At 41.2% G+C, this 24,704-nt stretch overlaps 1 protein-coding gene across 5 annotated transcripts in view; it reads right to left on the reverse strand.

The window, feature by feature from the left end:
• The window catches only part of RAD18 (RAD18 E3 ubiquitin protein ligase), a 67,482-nt gene that overhangs the window by 21,112 nt on the left and 21,666 nt on the right, over positions 1 to 24,704 (reverse strand). For 4 of the 5 annotated variants that reach the window (XM_083795231.1, XM_083795230.1, XM_083795233.1 and 1 more), the window contains 8 exons: positions 24,268 to 24,329; positions 22,744 to 22,814; positions 14,467 to 14,822; positions 12,149 to 12,248; positions 9,265 to 9,449; positions 7,236 to 7,312; positions 6,463 to 6,523; positions 724 to 858 (listed from right to left, as the gene is read on the reverse strand). In XM_083795231.1, the coding sequence (XP_083651357.1) occupies positions 724 to 858; positions 6,463 to 6,523; positions 7,236 to 7,312; positions 9,265 to 9,449; positions 12,149 to 12,248; positions 14,467 to 14,822; positions 22,744 to 22,814; positions 24,268 to 24,329 (1,047 nt within the window). The other variant, XM_083795234.1, reaches the window with a different exon arrangement.

The following is a 24,704-nucleotide window of genomic DNA, read 5'->3' on the forward strand; positions in this document are numbered from 1 at the left end:
AGACTGAAAAAGCCTATAGGGAATAAGATAAAAGCACACAGGGGTATTTCTTCGGTGTTGCTGGTAGTGAAAATAATAAACATGTGCTGGTGCTGCTCCTAACTCATAAAGCACATCTGCAGAAGTGAGTAACTGCAGCTGTGCATTCCCACTTCTCACTGTATTAAAGGGTATAAATACAAAATGAAGCAAGTTTAAAAAAAAAAGAGAGAAGCAACATACTCTTTAAACATCCTTAAAGATTCTGAAATATTTTACTCCTTCAACCTGAAGACAAAAAAAACACTTGCCCCAATCCACACAAACACCTTCACAGTTCCCAGTTGCTGACTCCTTATCACAGTCATGAAACAGGAGGGCAGGCAATGTCCGTGATCACCCTCAGTTCAAAGATACTTCGGTGGATTTGCATCAGAACCCAAGTCCCCATTTACACCTGCTACTTAAATTATGCATCTAAATACAACACACATATGCACAATCACATTAAAATCCAATTATACATTTATTATGGGTTGTGCCTAAGTATCACATTAGAATCAACGGCAGTCAATCTTTTTAAGGTCTGTTTGATTTTTATGTTTTGTTCTTTTTTCCCTTAAGGACTGGGGAGAAGAACAAAGGGAGGAAAGAACATTTCTTCAGGAAACCCACTTATCAGTATGGGTCAAGGGGCATGTGGTGGAGAGGGATTACATGATTACATTAAACAACGTTACTAACCTGTGCCTGCTGGCAATTCTTCAACAGTTGGTTCTTCTTTGATTTCAGCACTCTCCATTTTCCTCTTACCACTTTTCTTCCACCGATTACTTACTTGATCCACTAAAAATTGAAATTCACTTCTGTGCTTGTTTCCTGAAAGACAACAGTGCATTACTATACAAAAAGCAGACTGGTCATTGCCACAGAACTTCTGAAGTATACACCATAAGAAGTGAAAAGGCTGTGAACAGAAATAAACACAAAATACTGAATTAAAAACATTTTTGTTACTGCAAAAAAGTGTCATATTCTACTAACAATCCAAATCTGTGCTTACGCTTTTGGTTACCCAGTAGTCAGGAACGCGTGCACAGATGAAAACTTAATTTTTCACACAGCAGAACTGTGTTCGTTTCTTAAGATCTGTTTTTGTTTGTTTCTTTTTTCCCTGAAATTATTTCAATTACCATTGTAATAACTTCTAATATCAATGAAGAACTCAACTCCTTTTGGACACTAGGACTGCATCCACACATGATCTCTCTCCTGAATCAGAATAAGGGTCTATGCTGCTCAGCGGAATCATTTGCAATTAAGAGCATATTTTTCACTTCTGCGTCACTCACAGGGCAAAAACCCACCAGCTTTGGATGCTCAGAGGCCTGTGTAACTGATGCTTGCCATTTCAAAGCATTTTGCCAAGAGACGCCAAGCATCTATTCCAAAATGGCAAGCGCTCCGTGTGTCCCTGGGTGCAGCCGGGATGGGGGACGTGGCCGCGGGGACTGGCTGCTCACCGCCTCCGAGCCCACAGGCTGCACCGCCTGGGGAACCGCTCGGTGCTGCGATGCGAGGTTACTGCTGGGAGCAATGAAGGATTACAAAGCAAAGGATTTCCGGTGTTTGCAGTGCACTACATACACAAATGCCAACTACACAGGAACATTTTAGTGCCGTCTTCTTCCCCATAGCACCCCGCAGATCTGGCAGGCTGGCCTTGCTGCTTGACAGAGGTGTCCTCAGTTAACCGCAACAGTGAGCCAGTTTGACCGTTCTTCCTAAAAATCTACCAATTTAACCTAATCACATTTCTCTTTTAGGGTCCTGGAAATTGGAGGTATGCCAGGACTCCAACAGAGCACTTCTCAAAAGCGACAGGCTCAAACAGAGCTGTCGTTGGAGCCGCACGCTGCAGTGTTACAGAGGCTAATTACATGGACTCCTTCGACCTGTGAACGAAAAGGAACAAGCTGCCCAACCCTAACATGCAGGGAAGCCCATGTAGGAATTTTGAAATTTCTTATTCTATGGTGATTTACCTTCCAGTTGTGATTTATGGAATCCAAAATCCCAGTTCTTTGCTTTTCGAGACCGTTCGGTATGTGACTGACCCCGCTGACCAATAAGCCCAAGCGAAGTCCCATGTTCCCAGAAGTGCACTTTTCCAAATCATCTAACAAATGTAAGATGCTACCCCCATACTGCTAGCCTGGCTGTCACACCTCATACTTTATCACATTATTATAGAGCTTATCCTCCCTACTACAGAGAATGAGTGAAATCCCACAGCTATTCTGTTACTTGCTTTAACGTAGCTTTGGATTTTTCCCCTGCTTCTGCACTAAAGCAATTTCTGAAGACTTTGTATCATGCTTATTATGTTGGGTTTTTTTGATTGAGATCCTCTAATCACAGCTAATTGCTCTTTCGCATATTCTTTGCCCTTTCAGTCATTCAGCATCCTCTGCTGTTTAGTCAAAGCAGTGTTGTTTCCTATCTAGATTACTCAGAGGCTGGGAAAATACGTGGTCTCCTCAGACAGATGTTGTGATTTCCTCATACTCACCGGGCACGAAGACAACACATCATTTTTCTTACAGAATACACCAATTTCTCCTCTAACAGCGTATCTGTCTGTAGCTACCCACGGCCAGCATAGCATGAAAGTCTACCAGCCCATACACGGTTTTATATCGATATGTTACAGGGAAGACAGCAAATATTAATGTATTTGGAAGGACTTTCAAAAAAATTCACTCTCAGAAACAGATTTGTCCTTTTGAGAAAAATAGATTAATTCGGCTAAAGCCTTTAGCCTAACTTTTAGCCTACAGAGAAAGCATTGCAAACGTTTCCTGTGCAAAGGCACAAGGGCCTGATGGACATCGTGAACGTCCTTGTGGCAGAGCCACTGCTTCCAAGGCACGAGAAGGCGAGCTGCGCACAACCCCTCCTGCACGCTCCCTGCTGCCTCTCCAAAGTAGGGCCAGGCCACCAGCCGCGGAGACGTCAAAGCTGCTTTGACTATAAAATCCCAGCCTCGCTAGGGAATGCTTTCCAGTTCTTCATTGAATCGGAATTGAGGATTCTGGGGGCGAGGAGGAACCACCCCACTCCCCCCAGCACCCCAGCAGTGGGCTCGCAGTGCACGCGCAGCCCGCAAGGAGACTGCTGTTCTGCCGTCCGCCCTGCGCTGGGCAACGTAAAGCAGCTCGAGGACAGCACGCCTTGACCCTCTGGCAGGGTCTGGCTCCCCTGAGGGCCCCCCGGCCTCCTGCAGCCCGGCACATCTTCCCGGCAGTGATGGGATGGGGACGGAGACGGGGCAGGGCAGCTCCTCGAGGACAGGCCGTCACCCGCTCAGCGCTGCACTGGATAACCGCTGCGTCTAACCTGCAGCGTCCCCTGCTGCACCCACAGGAGGGGAAAAACACTACGGCAGAATGATATCGAGTTCTGCCCCACACAAGGAAAAAAATTAAATGATTTTCCCATGTACTGTTTCAAACTTACTCCCTTTCTGCGTAGCTGAAGACACCACATAAGGTCAACAACTCCTTTTAATAAAAAGCTCTTGTCCTGGATGCTTGTAGCTGAAGCACTGGACATTTATTGGTAATTCCTTTGGTGCTTCAGTTTTTCCAGTATTACTACTTTTTGTTGCTTTGTTCTATGCTGTAACTACAAAGATTTTCAAGTTAAAAAGAAACGTCCTGGCAATCCGAGGCACTGTTCAGATACAACATAAATCGCAGCTGTGCTGAAACTACACACCACGCACATTTTGTAAAACTATGGGTATTTCAGTAACAAAACCACCGCAGATGTAATTAAAAATATTTATAACACAAGACATAAATCAGTAAGCGTCTGAATCACACTGCAAATTAAGACATACACAGAGCAGCAGAATAATTTTTCTGAACAAATGTATCTGTATTTTATTTGTGTGTGTGTGTATATATATATATATATATACACATTAAAAAAAAAACTCTTTAAATAACGGCCTGCCCATGAAAAGAGCAGAATGAAGTTGACACTGGGTTGAAGGGAAAACATCCCATTGCCTGCTAGTGAATTCCCAAGGAGCAGAAGGAAGCTGCTGCACAGGACAATGCAGTTAATTGCACCTTGCAGGAACGTACTCTGGCGGTTGCTCAAGCAGTTTCCATCTAGTATATAAAACAACCACAGGTTCCTCAAGCCAAAATATTAATTGGTCTTTCAAAAACACTTCATATACAGGAAAAGAAGAAGAAGAAAAAAGAAAAAAACACACACAACACGGGGTAATTTGCAATTTGCCAATAGCCTGGAAAATTGTAATGAAGTTCAGAAAAAAAATGGGTTTTATCCCTACTGCTTTACCTTGCTTTTCAGCAAGGCTGTTTTATAGCTCCACTCTGTTGTGTGTTTTGTATGGAAATACACACAAAAAAAGGATGTAGGTTTTTGTTGTTTTGTTTTTTTTATTCACAGAACTCATGTCAGAGTTAAATTAATTCAGCTGTAAATTAGGGACTTAGGATATACATGATGCAAATTAAAAGGGAAAAAAACAGTCTTTATTGCCTAATAAAGCTTTTTAAAGTCCAGGAAAAACAAAAAGACAACACCAAAAAAAGCATTTGATGAAGGTTCTTTTAACCTCTAACTGTCCTCTAATTTTAATGCACAACTTTTTTTTCAAGCCAATGTTTTCCCTATTGCTTTTACGTGAAATAATTTGCTGACACGAACTAAAATTTACCTCTTTGTTCACCATGTTTTACTACTTTTAAAACACATCTTCCTATGAATTTATAATTTTTAATTTTAGATTTTCAATTCAGCTTCCTGAGGCTAATTCATTCACTTAATGATGATAAATTTCCAAACCGTGTTCCATACGACCTGAATGAGCAGAGCACTCACGGTCAGTTGCATGGCATTTGCTCTGCTCTGGGGGTCGACCAAGTCACTGAACTTCGGGTTTGGTCTTTAGAGAGCTATTAAAGGTTCGTAGAGAAAAATACCTAAGTGAGGAATTAATCAGTTTGTAGGGTTTTGTTTGTTTGTTTGTTGTGGTGGGAAGGGGGAGTTGTCTGTTTTTTGTTATTGGCTGAGTTGGGGTTTTTGTTTGGGGTTTGTTTTTTTTGCATTACAGTGCTGGAGACTTCTGCACAGCAAGAGAGTAATTATTAACCAGTTACTTGGAATTAGTGGAGAATGTTTCATATTCAAAACCACAAACAGTTTGTACAGTTAGAAAGAAAATATTCTCAGGAAGAGCAGCAAAAAGCAAGGGAAAAGTTTGCTGAAGATTTAGGTCCTTATTTAGCCTTTGCAGAAACCCGACTAAAATCAACAAGACTAAATCTAGCTGCATTATGGAATAATTTATATGCCTGAAGCAACACAAGGAAACACAGGAAATGTGACCATATCGCAGATTTAAATACACCCTTAAGTATAATCAGAACAAGTTGTCCTTTCCTTGCTTTGCTCCTCCATGGCCAAAAGATGAGAAGCTTAATGTTCACTGAATATTGTTCGAGTGTTCCATGGCTAAGTACCACGTTTGAGAGTACAAGCACAGTGCAGGTGAGGCAAAATGAGTGGGTAACAGCAGGAAAGAAACTGCGAATAATACGGCAACATTAGGGAGCTAAGAATGAATTAATGCTATTTAAAACCTGATTAACAAAAGCACAAATCACCTGTAAAAATCAGTTTACGTGAGCAATTTCAGCAATGAATTACCAAAACAGGATGCAAGTCTTGCAATCTAAATCTCACAAGAGTCTTTGCTTCTGAAATAACCACAAATAAAGAGGTTAGTTGGTTACATGGTTCCGCAGAGAGACAAAAACACAAAGCCCAGCACAAACAAGGGTGAAATCTCTCAAGCAAAGCACAATCAGCTTTGCCTGCAGTCACAACTGCTTTTCTGTATTTCAAAACCCGTGTTTTAAGAATCACACGGACTCTTACACCGAGCGGGAGACTGAAAGAACTCCTCAGCAGCCTGGGCAGCAACAGGACACTGCCGCCCACATGGCCAGCGCTGCTTGGGTCTCAGGGAGTCCTTCCAGAGCTCTGCTCCTTCCAGCTGCCCACGGGTTCCCAGAGAAACCACACAACTATGCACTGTGCATCCGGGGAGGCAGACAGGAAAACTCTGCTGTTCTTTATATCCAGCGAACATGTAGGAGGACCAGAAGGTAAGCAGAAAGTGCATAAGTGGAGGTGGGTCAGGGAGACTTCCACCTCAATTTTACCCCGTCCTGGCAGTGAGTTTTCTCTCTTAACAGAGACTGTGTTTCAAAGAGGAAATTTCAGCCCAAATAAGAGAACTTTCAGCTTTTTCCTTCATCTATTAAACTGATGGACACGGGGAATAAACAGGTGCGCGTCCGTGTGTGTGTTTTAGCACAGAGGGAATAAAAAGATGACTTAATGAGGAAAATGAAGTGAAACTTGCATATTACTTACGATATCCGGTGTGGATCTTGTCTATTTCTTCCTCTGTCTGATCCTTTGTAAAGGTCAAGCTCTACAGAAATCACATGAATGTTTATTTACAAAGAGAAAAAGCTGATAAAGCTGCAAACTTTAAAACTACAGACTTAAGTGGACAAAGGCTCAGCCATTCATTCCCCCACCCACTAACTCTTACTACCTCATCCGCAGAAAGTAATATATATTTAAAGTACGTATATATGCTGTTTTGCTTTGCTTTCACAAAGACAACAAGCCTAAGCCAAACTACCCCGTGTAACATCCAGCGTGTGTGGGCCATAAAGTACTTCCTAATACTGTGCAATAAATGTGCACCAAAAGTCACAAAAGTATCATATGTCATGGGAAAAGAACAGGCACTATTGCTAATATGGAAACGAGGAATTTGTTAGATAAATCGAGAGAATTCTAGGAAGCAAAATATTCCCCGCACTACCATGGAGGGTCAAAACCTTCCAGTATGACCAAGGGGAACATTTCTCCAGAATCTTTATTGTAATCAAAAAAAAAAAAAAGTCTTACTTAAGTGGTTTGGACATAGAGACGTCAGCAGTATACTAAGAACTGCCCATGACAAAAGACCGATATGAGAAAGTCGTGATTAGAAGATGGTATATGCAAAGTCCCACACGCAGTCTGGGAATCTGGGAACTGCCACGATAATGCGACAGGCAAACACGCTCAGTGCCCACACTACGATTTATCCTATCCATCCCCCCATTTGGGAACAAGGACAATTAGCTTACACTTTCTCCAGTTTTATTAAATTCAAGCTGAACCCGAATCTTCTCAGTCTTTTCCAGCTCTTTAGCAATCTCTGCAACTGTTCAAAAACACAACAAACAGATCGTTAAAACAGGAGATGTCAGAGCGTTCCCAGCACTAAACGAAACTACTGTTAACTTCAATCACGGAGACAAACCTGCCTTAGCTTTCCAACAGTGAAACTCGGGCTCGGATCCCAAGCACTTACAAGCTGACAGGTTTCACACCAGCACTCGGGGGACATTTGCCAACGCCGAGCGCCGGGCAGCGCTTCTGGCAGCTGCCTCCTGCAGCTCCTCGGCCCTCGTGCTCACGTTTCCTCCACACCAAATTGACAGAAAAGCGTAGTCTTTTCACATCATACTTGAATCTTTCTCTACCACACTGTACACTATCTGTGGCATACAGGCATGTCTTTTATAAAAAGCTTCCATTTTATAATGTGTCCTTAAACAAAAAATAATGAAATACACTTATCTTATTTTTACCTCCGAGGACTACCTTCCAAGGCAACAAAAATCTGTCTGCAGGCTTATACCCAAAACCCACAGTCTAGGCATGAATTACAACCTACCCTAACCATTAGGTCAGACACCTCAAAAGCATATAAACACACACAACACTGTCTGCATGGTTTATTTTGACATTTACTTTTACAAACATATTTCTACACTTAATCATTTTCAAACAGCTACTAGGTAGCTACACAGATTATTAAAACAAACACTTCCACTAGAGAGTAAAGTTGCCAGAGAACAAGAAGCTTATTATGCTGTGAAGGAGTAAAACCTGTTCAAAACTGGTTTAAGCAAAATCCAGGAATTTGGCACCTGTGCCTCCTCAGAAGCTCAGGTATTTGTATTTTACGGTGACCTTAGGTTCACTGCTACCATCAAAAATGCACGTCTGCATCCTAAATGCTAGTTTAATAATTCACCCTTTATAAATAGGTATGGAGGCAGAACTCAGTGAGAGCTTTGCCTTATTTAGAGGATCCTAGCCAAAGCACCGTGTAACGCACCGTGAAACTTCATTTAGCTAGCTTGGATGACCTATGCAGACAGGGCCTCCCTGCTGCTTCATCGTGAGCATCAAGTGAAGAATCACCCCCAGAAGGGCAACACGCAGCACATCAAGAGGCTGACAGAGCTGCACGTACGGCAGAGCTGAGCTCCAGCAGAGGCAGGAGGCTCCAGCCGAGGCAGCGCCCACCTCCCGCGGCCGCCGGCTGCATGGCGGCAGCAGCACCAGCCGGGTCGTGCCGCCCTTCCTTCGCCCCGAGCCCAGCGCCGAGCAGGAGCAGACCGTTCTGTTCCTCCCTGGCGTCGGAGCTGCTCGGCTCCTGCCGGCCTGCCTGCCGGGGGCTGCCTACCTCCAGCACCTACTGCAGCCACCCCTCTTCTGCTGCCTCTGGGGGCACTCGGGAAGGGGCTCCAAGGGGATTTAGCTGCATTGCCAGATCAGCATAAATCGCTGACATTACATCCTGATACCAGTGCTGTTCTTGCAGGCATAAACTTGCTAAGACTCTATCCCTGTTAAGTCTTGCTGAAATGAAATATAAACCTAAAACTTGCTGAAATCGAACGCAATCTTAATTGTATGTGCTGGTTCTCAACACAGAGATTTCCCGAAGTCCTGGAAAACAATTTTTAAAAGCACCAATATTTATTTTCAAATGTGCTCAGGCGCAAACCAAGTGGTGGTGCTTGGCACCTAAGTCACTTACAGATTTAATCTTTCTTTAGTTCTTATTCAAGTTCTTAAAATGTTTAGAGGAGCAAAATGAAAAAGCAAGTAGTGTTGGTTGCAAGGTTGCTTTTCTCGTAAGCTTACTCCTACACGCCAAGCCCAGAGCTGGCAAGTAAATTCATGATTTCAAAAAAATCAGGATCTTATAATCATTACAAATACCTAAACCAGCCTGTTCCTACCCTGTGAACTAAAAGAAAGAGAAATGCATACAAAGAGTTTGTGATGATAAAAACATTCCTACAATTTCTAACTTACCAGATTTGGGATTTAGAGAATCACATTGAGCATTATACATGTGCACAAATTCCTGGTGTCTTTTAATGAGCTGTTGCCGGGTCCCATGGGCAGACAGTCCGTGTTCCTTTAGTTTCTTCTTCAACTCACGATCAGAGAGCAAGTTGTAAACAACTTTAGGCATAGGTTTCCTTTTCTGAGTAGAACTGCAAAAGGAAGAGGAAACAAACATTTTTTCATTGATACTTCTAGTAAGAACACAAATACTGACTTGCGTTTTTACAGGGCATTTCACCCACTTTGGGTAAGGAACATCTGAAGGAGTGATTTCAGCCATGACTGACGTACGGCACATCACACAACGTACGACTAATGCAACAGCAAGAGCTCTAGGAAGACAGAACGCTTTTCCATCTACCAAAAAGAACATTTCAAACATACAAAAAGCAAGAGGTCTCGTCTGATTGCCTTTAGGGAACTGTGCAAACGCCACTTCCCAAGTAACAAGTACTGCAGCTCCATTTTTGATATTGACAGCAAGGGCTTCAAATCACACCAGCAAACTCAGTATTGCTCGTCTTCATTAGGATCAGGCTGATGTTCAGTCTGGTTTGCAAAGGAACTGTGCTGAATTCAGACTGCTGAAACATAAAGACTTTCCAGACAAATACTGGCCATGTCCTACCCAAATTAGTTGGGGAAGTTTTAAAAGCATTAAAACTGCAACCCCAAACTTGAATTATGAGATTTTTTCATCTTTCTATGAAAATGACTTCAATAAAGACACAATCATGCAATTGAAAGCAAATTTGTAGTTCCCATCTGACAGAAGGATAGGTCAGTAATATAGAAAATGACATTAAACATAAACAGTGCTCTCAGATGAACAATGTCTAAAAACAAGATTTACTCCTTCACACTGCCATATGTTAGAAGAACTCAGCGTTCCTAGAACAGCTCTGGGAAACATCTTCATTACAGGAAACTGCCACAAAAAATTCACATCTTACCACAACTTTTATTATCCAAAATGAGCAGAATAGTTTTTCTGCACAAAATATCTCAGTCTTCTCTACGTCTCCCAGTGAAAATATAAACTAGCCAACAAAGGCACTGAAATCCATCTACTATCTCACTCACTTTCAACTTAAATCATGCTTTATTCCAACTTATTTCTAATTACAGAAGAACAGCATTTCATTATAGACATTTTCCTTCCTGAAGCAAAATAAAATTTAGCTGCACAGCTCTGAATCACAGAGAAGTTAACAGCTTTCTATTGTGAAAGCAAGAGATGTTAAAACTTTATTTAGCACTTTTAGCTCATCATTCTGCAAATAAATCTCAAGTTTAAAAAAAAAGTCCTAAGCAAAAATTGTCATTATTTTATATCATTTAGTCTCAGAATCTGCAGCACAGCTGCAGATTCTTTTGGGAAATAGAAAAAAAATAATTTAATCTTTTCATTAAAGATTCTGAAACCTCCTAAAAAAGTTCTGTATGTACTGTGGTTCGCCAGCAGCATGACCAAGAATACAGCTGACAGCTTTGCGAGCAGACAGCTAAGTGAAAACAGCTCATAACAGTTTTGAATCTTAACATCTTTTTTTCATTCTTGAAAAAAAAAATGCAGTGTTCTCTGAACACACGTTTACCTGTTATAACTATGCCTGTCCAGGTTTGGGGGACTAAATTTTCAGTTCTGATGAAATACTGCCCAACTGCTAACATGGTATGCCATGTGCTCCTAATTTGAGAATAAACAGAGCTGTAATTCCTCAGAGAAGAACTAGAGGTGTGTTGTTACTGAAACCTGAACGACACTGCCATAAAATAAATACATTGCCAAAGCCACACTCAAAACACAAGATCCAATCCCCCAGTATCAGGATCTTGCATGATACTTTCCTAAAGTCCAAGAAGTCTAGACAAAACAAGCAAAATTTAAAATTCTATTAGGAACATGGGACTGACACCGAAGAGCTGGCTTTTATTTTCATTCTTTAAGAACAATGAAAATGGTAAAAAAAAATTTAAAAAAATCCCAAATGAAAATTAAAATGTAACATCAGATTTCCATGTTAGTTTACCATTTATTCATCTTAAAAATCCTTCAGCTTATAGATTGCAATCTAAGCATCACTGAGCAAGTTTAGAGCCTACATAAAATTACTTCCTAATTTAAGGTTCAGAGGACTTGGTAACACTACCAGGCAGTAAAACTGCACAGAGTAAAAGTCCCTCACAGTTGTCAAGTCTGATCAGTCAGAAGTCATAATGGCCTGAATTTATGCTAGCAAGTAAGAAAGACTGAAGTCTACACTTCTGACATGAACATGGAGACTATAACAAATTCTAGGATGGAAGCATAAAGTCACAGGCACGCATAAACCTTATGAAAATTAGTATCTTAAAGGAAGCAACCTTAACTGGAGTCATTGGAAGAGAACCACAGTGAGCAGAGTGAGGCACAATTTTTACTTTTTAACTTGACAGCTAGTGAAGCAATTTTTGTTTGGCCCATTTGAATCAGGAATTAATTTACTTACCAAGTGAAAAATGGGAACAAGGTTTATCTGAATAGAACTGTAATACTAGTGAGCAGAAATTTGATGACAATCATGTACAGACTAGGTTTACTTCCCATGTTAAATTCTTTAAAACATTACCGAGTACTATCCTGCCACTAAAAAAGTAACTCAGTTGCTAATTCACAATACTTCCTTGAAAGAGCAAAATCACCACTATAATCTTCATAGAGTGATTTTACATTGGCATATGTTACAGGTAATCAAGAAACAAGCACAATCCACTATATTATTACAACCCATCAACTAATGTTTCTTATTTCAGCAGTGCAGAACAATAGCTACATGCACACAAAAAGTTCTGAGATGTTTCTTACCTTCTAAGGCGGTCCTTCTTCTCTTCTCTGGTCAAGCAGCTATCTAGATGTTTGTTTATATATTCCTCTGGAATAGCAACCCCACAAACAGGACACTCCACTGAAAGCAAGGGAGAATGGTTTTACTAGCATGTATATTACAACACAAATCAAGTATTTTCATAAGAAAAACTGTTGATTGAATAAAATGCAAACACAGAATTCCAGGTTTCTGCTGTTATGGTATTTAAAAAAAAAAAAAGTTTTGGCACATTTGTCCAGAACCTTCATTTTTAGCACTCATTTTCACTCCCGAGCACTTATTCCCCTTTCTGTGTAATATCAGAATGCATCTCATCTTCCTCCCTGCAATCAAAGGAAATGAAAACTGTAGTAAAAATCTAGAACAACATGCATACTACAAGGAACCCTAAGGACTAATACAGACTCATAGAATCATCTAGGTTGGAAAAGACCACTAAGATAATCAAGTCCAATCATTAACCTAGCACTGCCAATATAAGCATATGCTTATTTCTGTGATAATCCCTTTCATTTTTGCAGTATTCCACTCCCATATTTAAGAGGTTGTTGTATTTTGATAGAGCAGTATAGCCCAAAATTTATTCATATTAACTTCATGTTTCCATATTTCAAATCTGTGGGTCTCAAAACTCACATCGATACATGAGTTAGTTAACCTCACAGGAATTCTGTGATCTGAATACGCTTCATAGTCCATCCCCCCTTTCTTTTTAAAGTGCCTGTAACTCAATTTTGTGACTTTCACTCACTCACAACTGCCCTGTAACTGACCCCACCCATGTCAGAATTCTTCTTGCATCAGATTTGCAAGAAGTACTTGTGAAGGCCACCTGTAATGACAGTCAAAACACAGACTTAAAATATTTGTCTTTTGCAATTGCATTCTGTACATTCTGTAAAAAAAACAAAAGGGTAACGTTAAATGAACAGCATGAGACAGATTCTCTAACCATTATCCTCTGTATTAGAAAATCAATCTGGATTTTTAAAAAGAAGCAAAACACAACCTAGCAAAAACACTGAAATGTGTGAATTCAGAGCTACCTGGTAACGCTGCTTTATAATTCCTGACTTACAACAATTAACTAGGACATTTAGCAAAATAACAAAATAATAGACTACTCGTAACTATTGTATTTGAATTTTACACTTCAATTCTTAACACAACAATTAATAGTTACTAGAAGAACTTCAGCACTGCCTCATTTGGAATCACTCATTTATATTCTATGACTAACTACTTTGCACTTGTTGAAGTAATTTCAATGTAATGCATACCTGAGCGTTTAATAAGGTCATAAAATGGTCAGCAAGTGAAAATTTCAGTTGCTCAAGAATAAATGAGAGCGAAAATTTCATATGAGTTTAAAATTACTAATGGGAGCAAGTCTGATTAATAAAACTAGAAAACATACCTTCTGGCTAGGCTGATACCATTTTCATATGGCTCCTTTTCTGGCGGTATTACATTCTACCCAGCTAATGAATAAATATGAACTCCCAAGTTTCAGTCAAATAAATTGTTAAACAGAAGAATATATAAACATGAACTATTGAGTATCAAAATTTTACTCCAACCAACTCCAAGTTGGTCCTTTCCAACTCAGGATATTCTATGATTTTATTAGACTTTCAGTTAAATAAGATGCCTGCTGTGATGTCAAAATTAAGAAGATACTGTCATTTCACTGCAGTTGATTAGTATAAATGGACGTTTACATGCTTCAATAAATTAATCTACAATTACAGGAGAATAAAGCAGATTACTTTCTTCTGAAAAATGTATGAATAGGAACATTAACAAAACTGAAACCATGATCGTTTTGATTGGGGGTGTACCCCTCAAATAGCAAACAAAATGTAAAATACCTTGCTTATGGTTACTGAGGATATACGAGAACAACAAGTATCAGTGTTGTCTGTCTGCTCATCAAATTGAAGGAAAAGAGAAAATGACTTCACTTTTTACTCAATAAATCTGTTGTGCAACTTTTCTGTTTGTTTTTAAAAGAGTTGTTACACAATACAAAGGAATCTATAAGAGTCAAACTCAATTTAATTACTTGACATCAGCCCAAACTTCCTCATCAAGAATATGCTTGTAGCAGTAGTCTGAACGAACCAGTCCAGCTAAGCAGGAAGCACCTGAGCACGCCCGTGCTTTAAGTGCAAATCTGGGCAATGCAGAAAAGAGATGCATGCCACAGGCTGATGGTACTTATATGCACGCAGCCAGCTGCAGCTACGGACTTGGGGAAGTGAGCAGAACAACAACAAAAAATTCATCATCTCACCTTTGTTGACTACTTTTACCACTGACGTAGAAGGTTTTTCATGACTTTTGGTGCATTCAGAACTCTCTTGTGATCCCACTTCGTTGTCTTTGCCACCAGCCTCTGCAGAGCTGCTACAGAGGTTATGATGTTTCTCAGTTTTGCAAACCTTCCGATCTGTTTCTGCCAGACCATCTGTCTCTGTCAGGGTGCAAACATTTTCCTTTCTCAAGAAACTGTCAATCACTGGCACCTCTTCTTTTAAAACTGGCCAAGACGCAGGAGTCCTAACGTGGCTTTTGCCAGCTGAAGGCCTGCTACAGGCCAATGGAGATGAAATCAGTGGAGTATCCAGGACCAACTGGACCAGCTGTTGCCTAGAAGTATCCAAAAGACAGCATGCAGTTAGCTACGTCTAACAGCATTGCTAGCTTTTTCTTTGAGAAGAAAACAGAAGGAAAACAGCTGGAGTTTTTCCTCCATTCCTTCCTCACTGTCCAGTTGCTAACATGCAGCACTTGGGAATCATCTCGCCCACGCAAACCAGAAGCATCATAGTTCAGTACTGCCATGCTCAGCAGAATATAAAAATATTTTCCCTATTTTCAAAGAAAATAAATTACATTTTGCAAAATTAACGAAATGAGTGTCAACACATCACACAGACTACAATAAAGAACAAAGTTTTCCCCCCTTCTTGAAGATCACAGATAACCGTGGCTCCTGAAACCACAGGGCCTACCAGGAAGTATTTCCGTGCTCTCCACGAGCAGCACAGCTACCCAGCCCAACAGAATCCCACTAAGATAACCGCACGCTTGTCAGCTCTTGAGACTCGGCGTCAGGTAGCCTCAGCTAGTCCATGTTACACATTCAGTGCTGAACAGCCAAAGGGCACAAAGTCTCCACTCTTTTCTCATTCAAAGTACAGGGAAAACACCACCATCCGCAGAGACAGCCTGCTTCCATCCCCAGCACCATGCCGACTGCTCTTGTATGTGTGGCTTTCCTCCACCTCACTCCCCGCCTTCCCCAGGGCCAGCAAACATAAAGATGCCAGTTAAACAGAAGACTCTTTTCAAATAAATACACTCGTGTTTTATCAGTAGGAACACGGGAGGAGCAGAAGGCTTGTTCTTCTGCCTGTCTCACCAGTGCTCCTAGCTTTGAGCTAATGCAAAGAATTACAAAGCCTGTTGTCCTACTCAAACAATTGAAAAAGATCTCAAAGACATGTTTTACTCCTACTTCCCCCAGTTTTTTTTGCAGAGTTGTGTTTATTTTGCCACGCATTTCACACGGATCAATCTAAGCCAAATGAAGCCAGAGCCCGCATTCTTGGCACGCAGACTGCATAGCACTGCAGCTGTCTAGACTGCCCACATACCTCAGGGTTCACTTTCACTCCTGAATCATCACAGGTGAAGGAAGGCTTTCCCAACCCACAGCAACAGTAGACAAACCACATGCACCATGCTTACCCACCGACACTTTGACAAGTCCTCCACATCCTGAGGGTCACAAAGAAGTTCATGTCATCCACCCAAAAAGAGCCAGCAAAAGTACATGTGCAATCATTAACCTAATCCCCTTTAATTTCCTGCTCAATCCTCCCTCAGCAACCTGCACACAAGGCACTTGCCAAGCCCTCCAAGCACACAAAGCACGAAGCTGTGCACGAGCACAGCTGCCCAGGTCATTACTAGCTTCCTTCCTGCCTTGCTGCCATTCTCACGACCACCACCTGCCGAGCCCCAGCCCACTGCACCAGCAGAAGTCCTACAATAAAAAAAAAAGAGTCAATTGTACATGCTCGCTAATGAAATGCCGTGACTTTACAGCTTTGATTTTGACAATTCACTCCATCTGAGGTGTCAAAGCCTCTGGAAAGAGAACAGCTGTGGGAGCTGAGCTTCATTTCTGTGCCCCCCTCAACTCCCCAAACCATATGACTTTCCCATATATATGACCTTCCTGTTCTACCACACATATGGCATGAGATACCTGATCAGGTATCAGCTATTTCAGGACATCCACACGCTTACCCAGTGCAATGAGCTGAAGAGAAAGGAGCTCAAACCGCGCGCTGCAGCCCAGCGAGAACACACTGTTCCCATGATGTTTGCACAACAGAAGGGATTGCCCCTAAGACACACAGGTCTACATTCTCAGCCTGCAAAGTTCTTAACTCAAAAAGGATAAATAAGAGTTGACCTAATTCAGCTTACTATTCATTTTCTGTTAAAAAAGAAAAAAAAGTAAGAGACCGTGAGTGATGCACCTACAGAATGTACACTACCATAAAATTATTTCTCACTGCACTTTCACGATGACACAAAACCCATACTAAGTATGAAGTACAGCTGCGCTTTCAGATTTTATAGCTGAAGATGTTTGAGCCTCAGGTAACTACTTAGAATACTTTTATGTCATTTAAGGTAAAGATTTATCATGTCTGAAAATACCTAATGAATAATTTTCTGTATACATGAATGTTTTGAGAAGATACTAAGTCACTGGGTGTCCCTACAATTATACCAGTTTAAGATAGATTTTTGATAAATGAACAGAATAATCAGCTCAGCACACTTAAAGTTTCGCAGTGGTTATATTCAAGCTGGACTCAGAAGCCTGACTTGGGGTTGAAGTTTCCTGGATTACTGCTTTTAATGACCACATTTGTCAGCAGCAATTCGCAGCCATCCCAAGACGCTGACTTTCTGCAGTACAAACAAGCCCAATTAAGCGTGGCAGCAAAACTATGTTGTTCTGTCTGCTCATGCCTAGATATGGACTGGGAGCTTTTAGGGAGGTTAATTCCCCAACTGACCCAAATACAGAGTGGTCTAGCTACTGTTGTCATAGGATCAGCTTCACGGGAAACTCGGGAGCTAGCTGAGTGAGAACACGAACAGCGAGCCTTGGCGCAGCCACGTCCCACTCCTGCGTCGTGCTTGCTGCTTACCAGGGGCATTTATCTTCCAAAAGTGCCAGAAAGTTCAGACAGAGCATCGCTGTCTGGGGCCATCGGCAGTAGCGAGTGGCGTATGAAGCACCTCCCGCGCTGCAGGTAAAAGCACGGTATTCTTTGACTCGGAGGTAACAAACTACAGCCCCAGAAGAACGCGTGTTGGGTTTGACTAGCTGCTTTAATGGTAGGCTGCCTGCGTGAAAACCTGGGGCAGGCTGAAGAAATCAGAGTCGCTGAGCAATTCCAACGCAGCCTGAACGATCGCCTGAGGGCAGAGCTGGAGGGAGCGCGAGGGCTGCCTGCCACCAGGAGCGGGCAGCAGCCGCAGGCAAGGCCGCGGGGCCCTCACTATTAGCAAGGCTCGGCGTTTGGGTGATTCGCCCTGTGCGAGAGGACAGGCTGCCCAACTCGGGGAGAGCGGCTCTGAAGCTGCGGGATGGGCTACCCAAGTAAAAGACCGTCTTGCTTCATGTGCAGCTAGTTAATGCCTGCATGGAGGCAGCCCAAACTGAGAAACCTTCTGACCAAACGTCAGTGCCTGTAACAGCCCTCTCAACGCAACATGGCCTGGTACAAAACAGAGAGAGGAAACAGAAAAACAACACAAAAACCAAAACCTATCCTAGCAATAAGTCGATAATAAAGGTTGCTTTAATTACACCACTGCTGTACAAATAACCTTATGGAATTATTCCTTGACGTGAAGGATAAGGACCTAAAGAAATTTTCTGAAGGGATCCGACTTTGGTACAGCATCAGTGGAAAGGACACTAAGAAAAGAACACGATAACTCATTTGCCGAAACACACCAAGTCTCTCTATGCCTTTTTTGGTGGGAAAACACAGACCATGCTAGCATTAAATTGAAAATGGTAGGGAAAAGTCCAGGCGGGCTGGCTGTGAGGCGGTCCCTCGGCGCGGGATGACACCTAGTGGCCCTGCACACCAGCACCCAGCTGGCTGCCCGGCCTTACCCCGCCAGCCACCGCTCCCCTTCCTGAACGCCAAAGCAGAACTGCTCAAATTTCTTGTTATTCACACGAATTCTGACAGGTGCTGTTCACGTAACTTTGGCCAGCACAATTACGTTTGGAGATTCATTTGTCATCACAGAGAAAAAGACAGGAGACTCAGGAGAATGCGTGAGATTAACAGAGGAGCCCACTGTCCGCCATCCCCAGATCGTACAGCTCACCTAGAAACCGACTGGGCTGGCAAACGTCAGGACAGCACAACACCGTTTTTAGAAAGCTCTGCATTTTGCATGCAGTTTTTACTGATTACTTCTACCTAGATTATCCATTATATGCTCTTATGAATTTAACACAGACAATCAGCTCGGGAAGGTTTTAGCAGATACAATTTTACCTTACTGGCAAAAAAATCAATAAATGTGTCACAACTGACAAGCCCCAGTTAAGAGCATGAGTACCTTTTGAAGACTGAAGTACGAACCAACAAGATGTTAGTGTGTCCTTCTATTCACTGGTGTAACCACGACACAAATGCCTCTCTGTCATCCACCCTCTTTACCAGACGGTGTGGGTTAGAGCAGGGAATTACTGTTATTTAGGCATAACTGTAAATGGATACTCATTTTAGCATGCATACTAAAGCATGCCTAGCAGAGAGTAGCAATATAAAAGTCTTGCTAAATTTTATTCTGCAAGTCTGCAAGACCCACAAAGAATTTTTCAGAGTTCTCTTCCATCGAGATCCCAGTTCCCATTTTATGGGCAGCTTACTCCTCCCTTGCCAAAGAAGCTATAAAGCGGAGAAAGCAGATGGGCATCCAATGCTTCCAGACAAATTAGTTTAGAGGAAGAGATCGGGTTGCAAATCTGCCTAGGAAAAACTCACACAGAAATTGTCCTTTAGTAGCATTAGGGCTGTCCTCCCCTTGAAATTCCTTCTGCATTCCTCCTGGACATTCATCAGTGTTTCAGAAATGACAGTACCTGCACTCTAAGAGCATTCGGAGTAGATGTGTTTATTCCTCTGACTCACTAGCTGCAAGTAACCCTGATAAAAAAACTAAGTTATAACTTTGAAAGTAAAAACATATTTTTCTTCCCCACGTAAGAAAAAAGCACAGATTGTTCTTTCAGCAATGACTAGCTTTCTACTCATGCAAGTATAATTCTAATTTCTAAATTTTCTAATTATGCGATATAGAAACTGACAATTTCTATCAGAATAATCTCTTTAATAACAGACAATGGAATTAATTTCAAAACAACCCCCAATCTTTACACCTAGTATTTGGGAAGCGACTGGTCTCATCGCAACTCACAAAAGCACTGTTCCTAAAGGAAGATTGCACCAGTAGCACCATCCTGACCAAAGAGACAGATTCTGCCCACAAACCACAGCACAAGCAGAGAGAAAACCAAGCAAAGGTTGCCCTGCACCCACTAGAACACCCTACGGGTTATACTGATCAGAGCGATGCACCCCCTTAACACATTCATTGCTCGGTATCTCCACGTGTTCCTGAACACAACACGGGCAGTTCTGACCCATAAAGCCAGTTCGGAACAGCTCCTCTACCCTCGCACAGAACACAACACCAACGGGCCACCGGGAACGCCACAGACACCTTCCCTGTCACTTGGAAGTATCAGGGCTTGCATCGGCTTGCACGGGAAGGACTCCTAAGACAACACGCACCGAGCACAACTGAGCACAAATTACCGTGAGGGCTCTCATCCTGCAAACACTCGTGCACAAGCTAAATGTTGAGCATAAGTACAAATGGGATCAGCATTCAGGTCTGTTTAGAATGATTACCATTCCCACACACGCGCTGACCTTGGAGCATAGCTTTTGCTTTGCTAAGTACTAGCAACATTAACATTTTCTTTCCCTACAGGCTTGACTTAAGAAATGCATTTGCGTTTTCTGAAATGCTGAAAAGATTTAAAGCCTGATTTTCATAAATGCTAAATTACCTGAGGCTCAAAATCAAGGCAGGATGGACTTGGAGAGCTTCACACGCTTCAAAAATCAGACCCTGGGGTCTGGATTTGTTTTGGGGAGGGCTGAAGAGAAACAAAGAGTGAGATGGGGAAGAAGACGGTGGGAGACAGAAGACCCATCTTGTACCAACATCTCTAGGGCAGAAACCAGCAATGCCCCTGCGATTTAACGATACTCATCATTTAACATTGTCTGGTCAAGTATTCTCCTAACTCAGGACCACCCGCAGAGTAAATGCAGTATCAGGCTGAGAGAAGAAAAAACACAGGGCATCCAGCATCTGAAGCGATGTAAGATTTATTCACTGTCTATATTCCTCTTCTTTTGTCTTACTAAAGCAGTTACCTTAGTAAGCCATTTGCCATTAGGCATTTCTTAGCGAGATCCAGAAGAACCCAGCCCCAGCACTGTCACCTCACACTCCAATAAGGAACACGACGTCACAGTTTTAGGTTTATTGATCCGATATTATATTGAGAAATTGATTGAACTCCAAGTCACAAAAGGAACGGGTATTAAACTACTCTGGTAAGATTTATACTGATCCATTAAAGCAGTCAAAAAAGTGTAATGTTTAAGATTCATTATCATAATGGATCCAAGTCAGCACTACTCGTTCTCTGCAAAATTAGACGTTACCAAAAAAATAGTAATCCATTTATCAGTAGGAAACACCACAGACAGAGTTCAAGCTAAAATACTGGAACTGCAGAATTTCAATTCTTCAAATAAAATCTATTAAATCTAATAGTGGTCATACAGAAGATTAGTTCTTCATCACATAGCAACTCTCTTAAGAAACAAAGCCATGGCATGAATTATGCTTCGTATCGCTTATGAAGCCAAGAATCCCACTGATTTCAAGCTCCAGGTTCATTTCAGAGAAATAGATGATAGTGTATTTGTCTCTCATGTCCATAGGAATAGCTGTAAAACGCTTAGCAAATCACAGAGCTGCTCCTAACCAAAAGGAAACAGAGATCATACCAGAAATATCGTATCTACTGCGGTAAGCATTTACCAAGTCATGCTTATTTTGTTGTCAATGTCTTTTAAAGGGATGAGGAGATCAAAAGTAAATTAAATGAACAGAAAAGTAGGTGAAAGCACAATACTCCACTACTTCTCTAATCCAGGAAGATTCCCATGTGTTGTCCCTCAACACGTACATTTTTCTTATCCAATGACTTCACCAAGGGAATTCCCTCGCAAGCTGACCACTATCACGGGACAAAGTCATTCTGTTCAGAATTTCCCATGCGCATTTAGGAAGGATCTTACAAGAAAATCTTTATTACCATCATTTTCACCACATAAGGTAACTCCCAGCCTCTGCTTGTCTTCCTACAAGCCAGAAGAGACTGTAATTAACAAAGCAACTAACCCGAAACAAAAGTGAAATGAGCTTACACAGACTCCACACATCACCTGAGAGGACCGTAACCTTCAGCTGAAAAACCGTAGGAGTTTTCCAGACATGCAACCACTCATCTGACATTTCTCCCACACTGGATTTTTTTTGCTCACTCCTCACACTTCTCCTCATTCTGCTCATCCACGTGGACTGCTGCCTCGGTGACGAGAGGCAGGAAGCTTCCTCCACTGGCAAGTGGCAGGTCACTACAAGTATCTGAACCATCATTACACGGCTGCAACTCTTCCACCAAGTACTTTCAGGCATGTACCTTAAGGGTGTTACTGGCAAATGCTACAACCCTAATTTAAAAAATAAATAAATAAAGAACACCACAAAAAGTTCCCACAGATTTCAGGAGGCATCGGCCTTAAGCAAAGGAACTAAGGAAGCCAGAAGTAAAATTTAAGCGTATAGCTGGTTACCAGGATGAATGGATTTCAGTAGTTAGTATGCCACAAAGATTAGCACACCGATCTTTACATCATTTCGGATGACACTTAAAATAAATAAATAAAGTTGCCAAATACAGTCACCTGCCTTAAATCTAAATTGTAAAGATGATCTACCAAAAAAAAATCTAACAACAAATCTTAAGATAATAACTTTATACCACTTCGCTTGATTTTTCACTATACAATTTAATTATACATGTTTGCAAAACACATTATATGGTCAGATCTTTTGTGTCTCATACAGGTAACACAGTCTTGTAGCATTCAAGTCTTGGAAGATAAACCGTCTTCATCAAATCCTTTATTATTAGAATATAGATGTTAGAATCTTTTCTGTTTTTTGCTAACACAATTTCAGTTTCTAGTACAAATGCAGACACTGAATATTGCACAAAGTATGAATTAATACAAACAAATTCAGCCACATCTGCCCTTCAAACTGCCAAACCAGAGAAAGCATTCATAAAATTACACAATACCTTGCAGAATTAAAGCTCTTTACTAGTTCGTCTAACGTCCGGTTATTTTTCAGGTCAGATTCCGAGACTGCCTATTAAGAAAAAAAAAAAAAAAAAAAGGAAAGAAAGAAAAGGGAAAAAAAAAAAACAATCAAATACAGTGAAAACAGCAATACCCACACAGTGTTCAAGTGACCAATAATTTGTTTTGTGGATCAATGCTTCAATCACCAACCACCGAAATTGCTATGTGAATAAAGATGCACAAAGTATAAGCTTTTTTTCCTGAAAAACTTCTAAAATAACTGCCAGAGCACTGTAAGTCTGGAACATGATCACCAATATAAAAAAATAAAGCATGAAGTTAAAGAACAAAATCCAGTGTGCCCAGTCTCCATCAGCGCTTTACCGTAGTACTGTTCTAATCATTTTGAAAAACGAAACAAGGATCCCATGAACGTGAAAGGAACCTTAAGCAACAAGGAATGAAATCGGATGAAGGAAAATGCTAATCTTGGTAGTGAAAATGGAATAAAAAGATGAATTACAAGATGGCTTTATGCATTTGATTCATCCTTTTAAAAAGATTTCTGATTTTTATCTCTCTGGTTTTCTCTCTTCTTTTGTCATAAAAAAAATTTATGAGTCTTGCTCACATCAATCTCTGTGATTTTTAAGAAGGCGTTGGTAAAATGTACTCTCAGAAAAATACATCAGTCTGCACTTGTTTTAAGAACTGACAAAGTTACAGATAGATCTGTTTTCCAGTCTAGTCTAGTCTTTTACATGCTTTAGAAACACAGAAGAAAATTACTTCTATTTTGCCAGTACTCTTGAAGCACCAGTCATTGTTTTCAGGCAGCCTATCATTTTTAGGAATTCAATAAAACCCAGTTGGCTTAAGATGAAAAGCTAGATTAAGGCCTAGAATAAATTGTATTCTGTGCTCCTTAATCAGAAAAGGCCTTCAAGTCAGCTGGTAATAATAACCTACCCACAGAGCAGGCCAAACCTGTCACTAGCGCCCCTCACATTTAACCTAATTTTCATAATTTTCATTTCACAGCCTCCTCTCCTGGCTGTGAAACATAGTCCTCTGCGCCCCAAAAGGCCACACCGTCCTGTCGGTGCATTCTATCACTAGGTCGTCGGTGGGCACTTCTAAGGGTGCCTTGGAACTGGAAGTGAGGACACTCAAACATGGAAAATGCAAAGCTTAAATTTCAGCACTCGCATTTTAAATGCCGGCTTATTTTAACAAATCAGGAGACAATACTAAACGTTTCACGACAGATGTTATACTCAGTTCTGAGCCAAAACCGAGTTTTGATGCTACATGTATTTCTGCCTATGCTGACAGAAAAGTATCTCTGAAATAGAAGAGTTTCAGGTATAAGAGCACCACAAGTTGCCCAAATAGCTGCTCACGCAAAGGAAAGGTGGTAATATATGACCACAGTTAATTATTTACCATAGTCCAAAGGGAAAAGATCCCAAGATTGGTCAAAAAAGAAACAACAACAACAAAGGAAAAAAAACACTTACCACACAGCATGTTGGACACTGAGTTTTGTAGGACAAAAACTTGCGTATACAAAGGGAACAATCTGGAAAAAGGAAATACATCATTTTTAAACAGACCTTCTTTCAAGTGCCATTCAACACATGCTTGTTAGTATATTTTATTTTTTATGCAGTGTATGCAGAATATTCCACAACACACCAATACTGAAAATACACCATTTTCCATAGAATAAAATATGGATAGGTTTGCTAGATGGCGATCTTTATGCAAGCATCTTTCAACATGTAATCTCAGTCCCACTGTCAAGAGCAGAAGTGCATTTTTGTTTCATTAAAGCAGGACAGGACAACCTTAGCCTGGTGCGACCGCTATGGGATAACGAGGCACATTTGCCAGTCCCCAGCAGCACGTTGCACTGCTCCCCCAAATGACTAGTGAGGGCTCACTTCCACCATTC

This window comes from Anser anser (assembly GCF_964211835.1).
Source record: "Anser anser genome assembly, chromosome: 12".
Classification (NCBI taxonomy): domain Eukaryota; kingdom Metazoa; phylum Chordata; class Aves; order Anseriformes; family Anatidae; genus Anser; species Anser anser.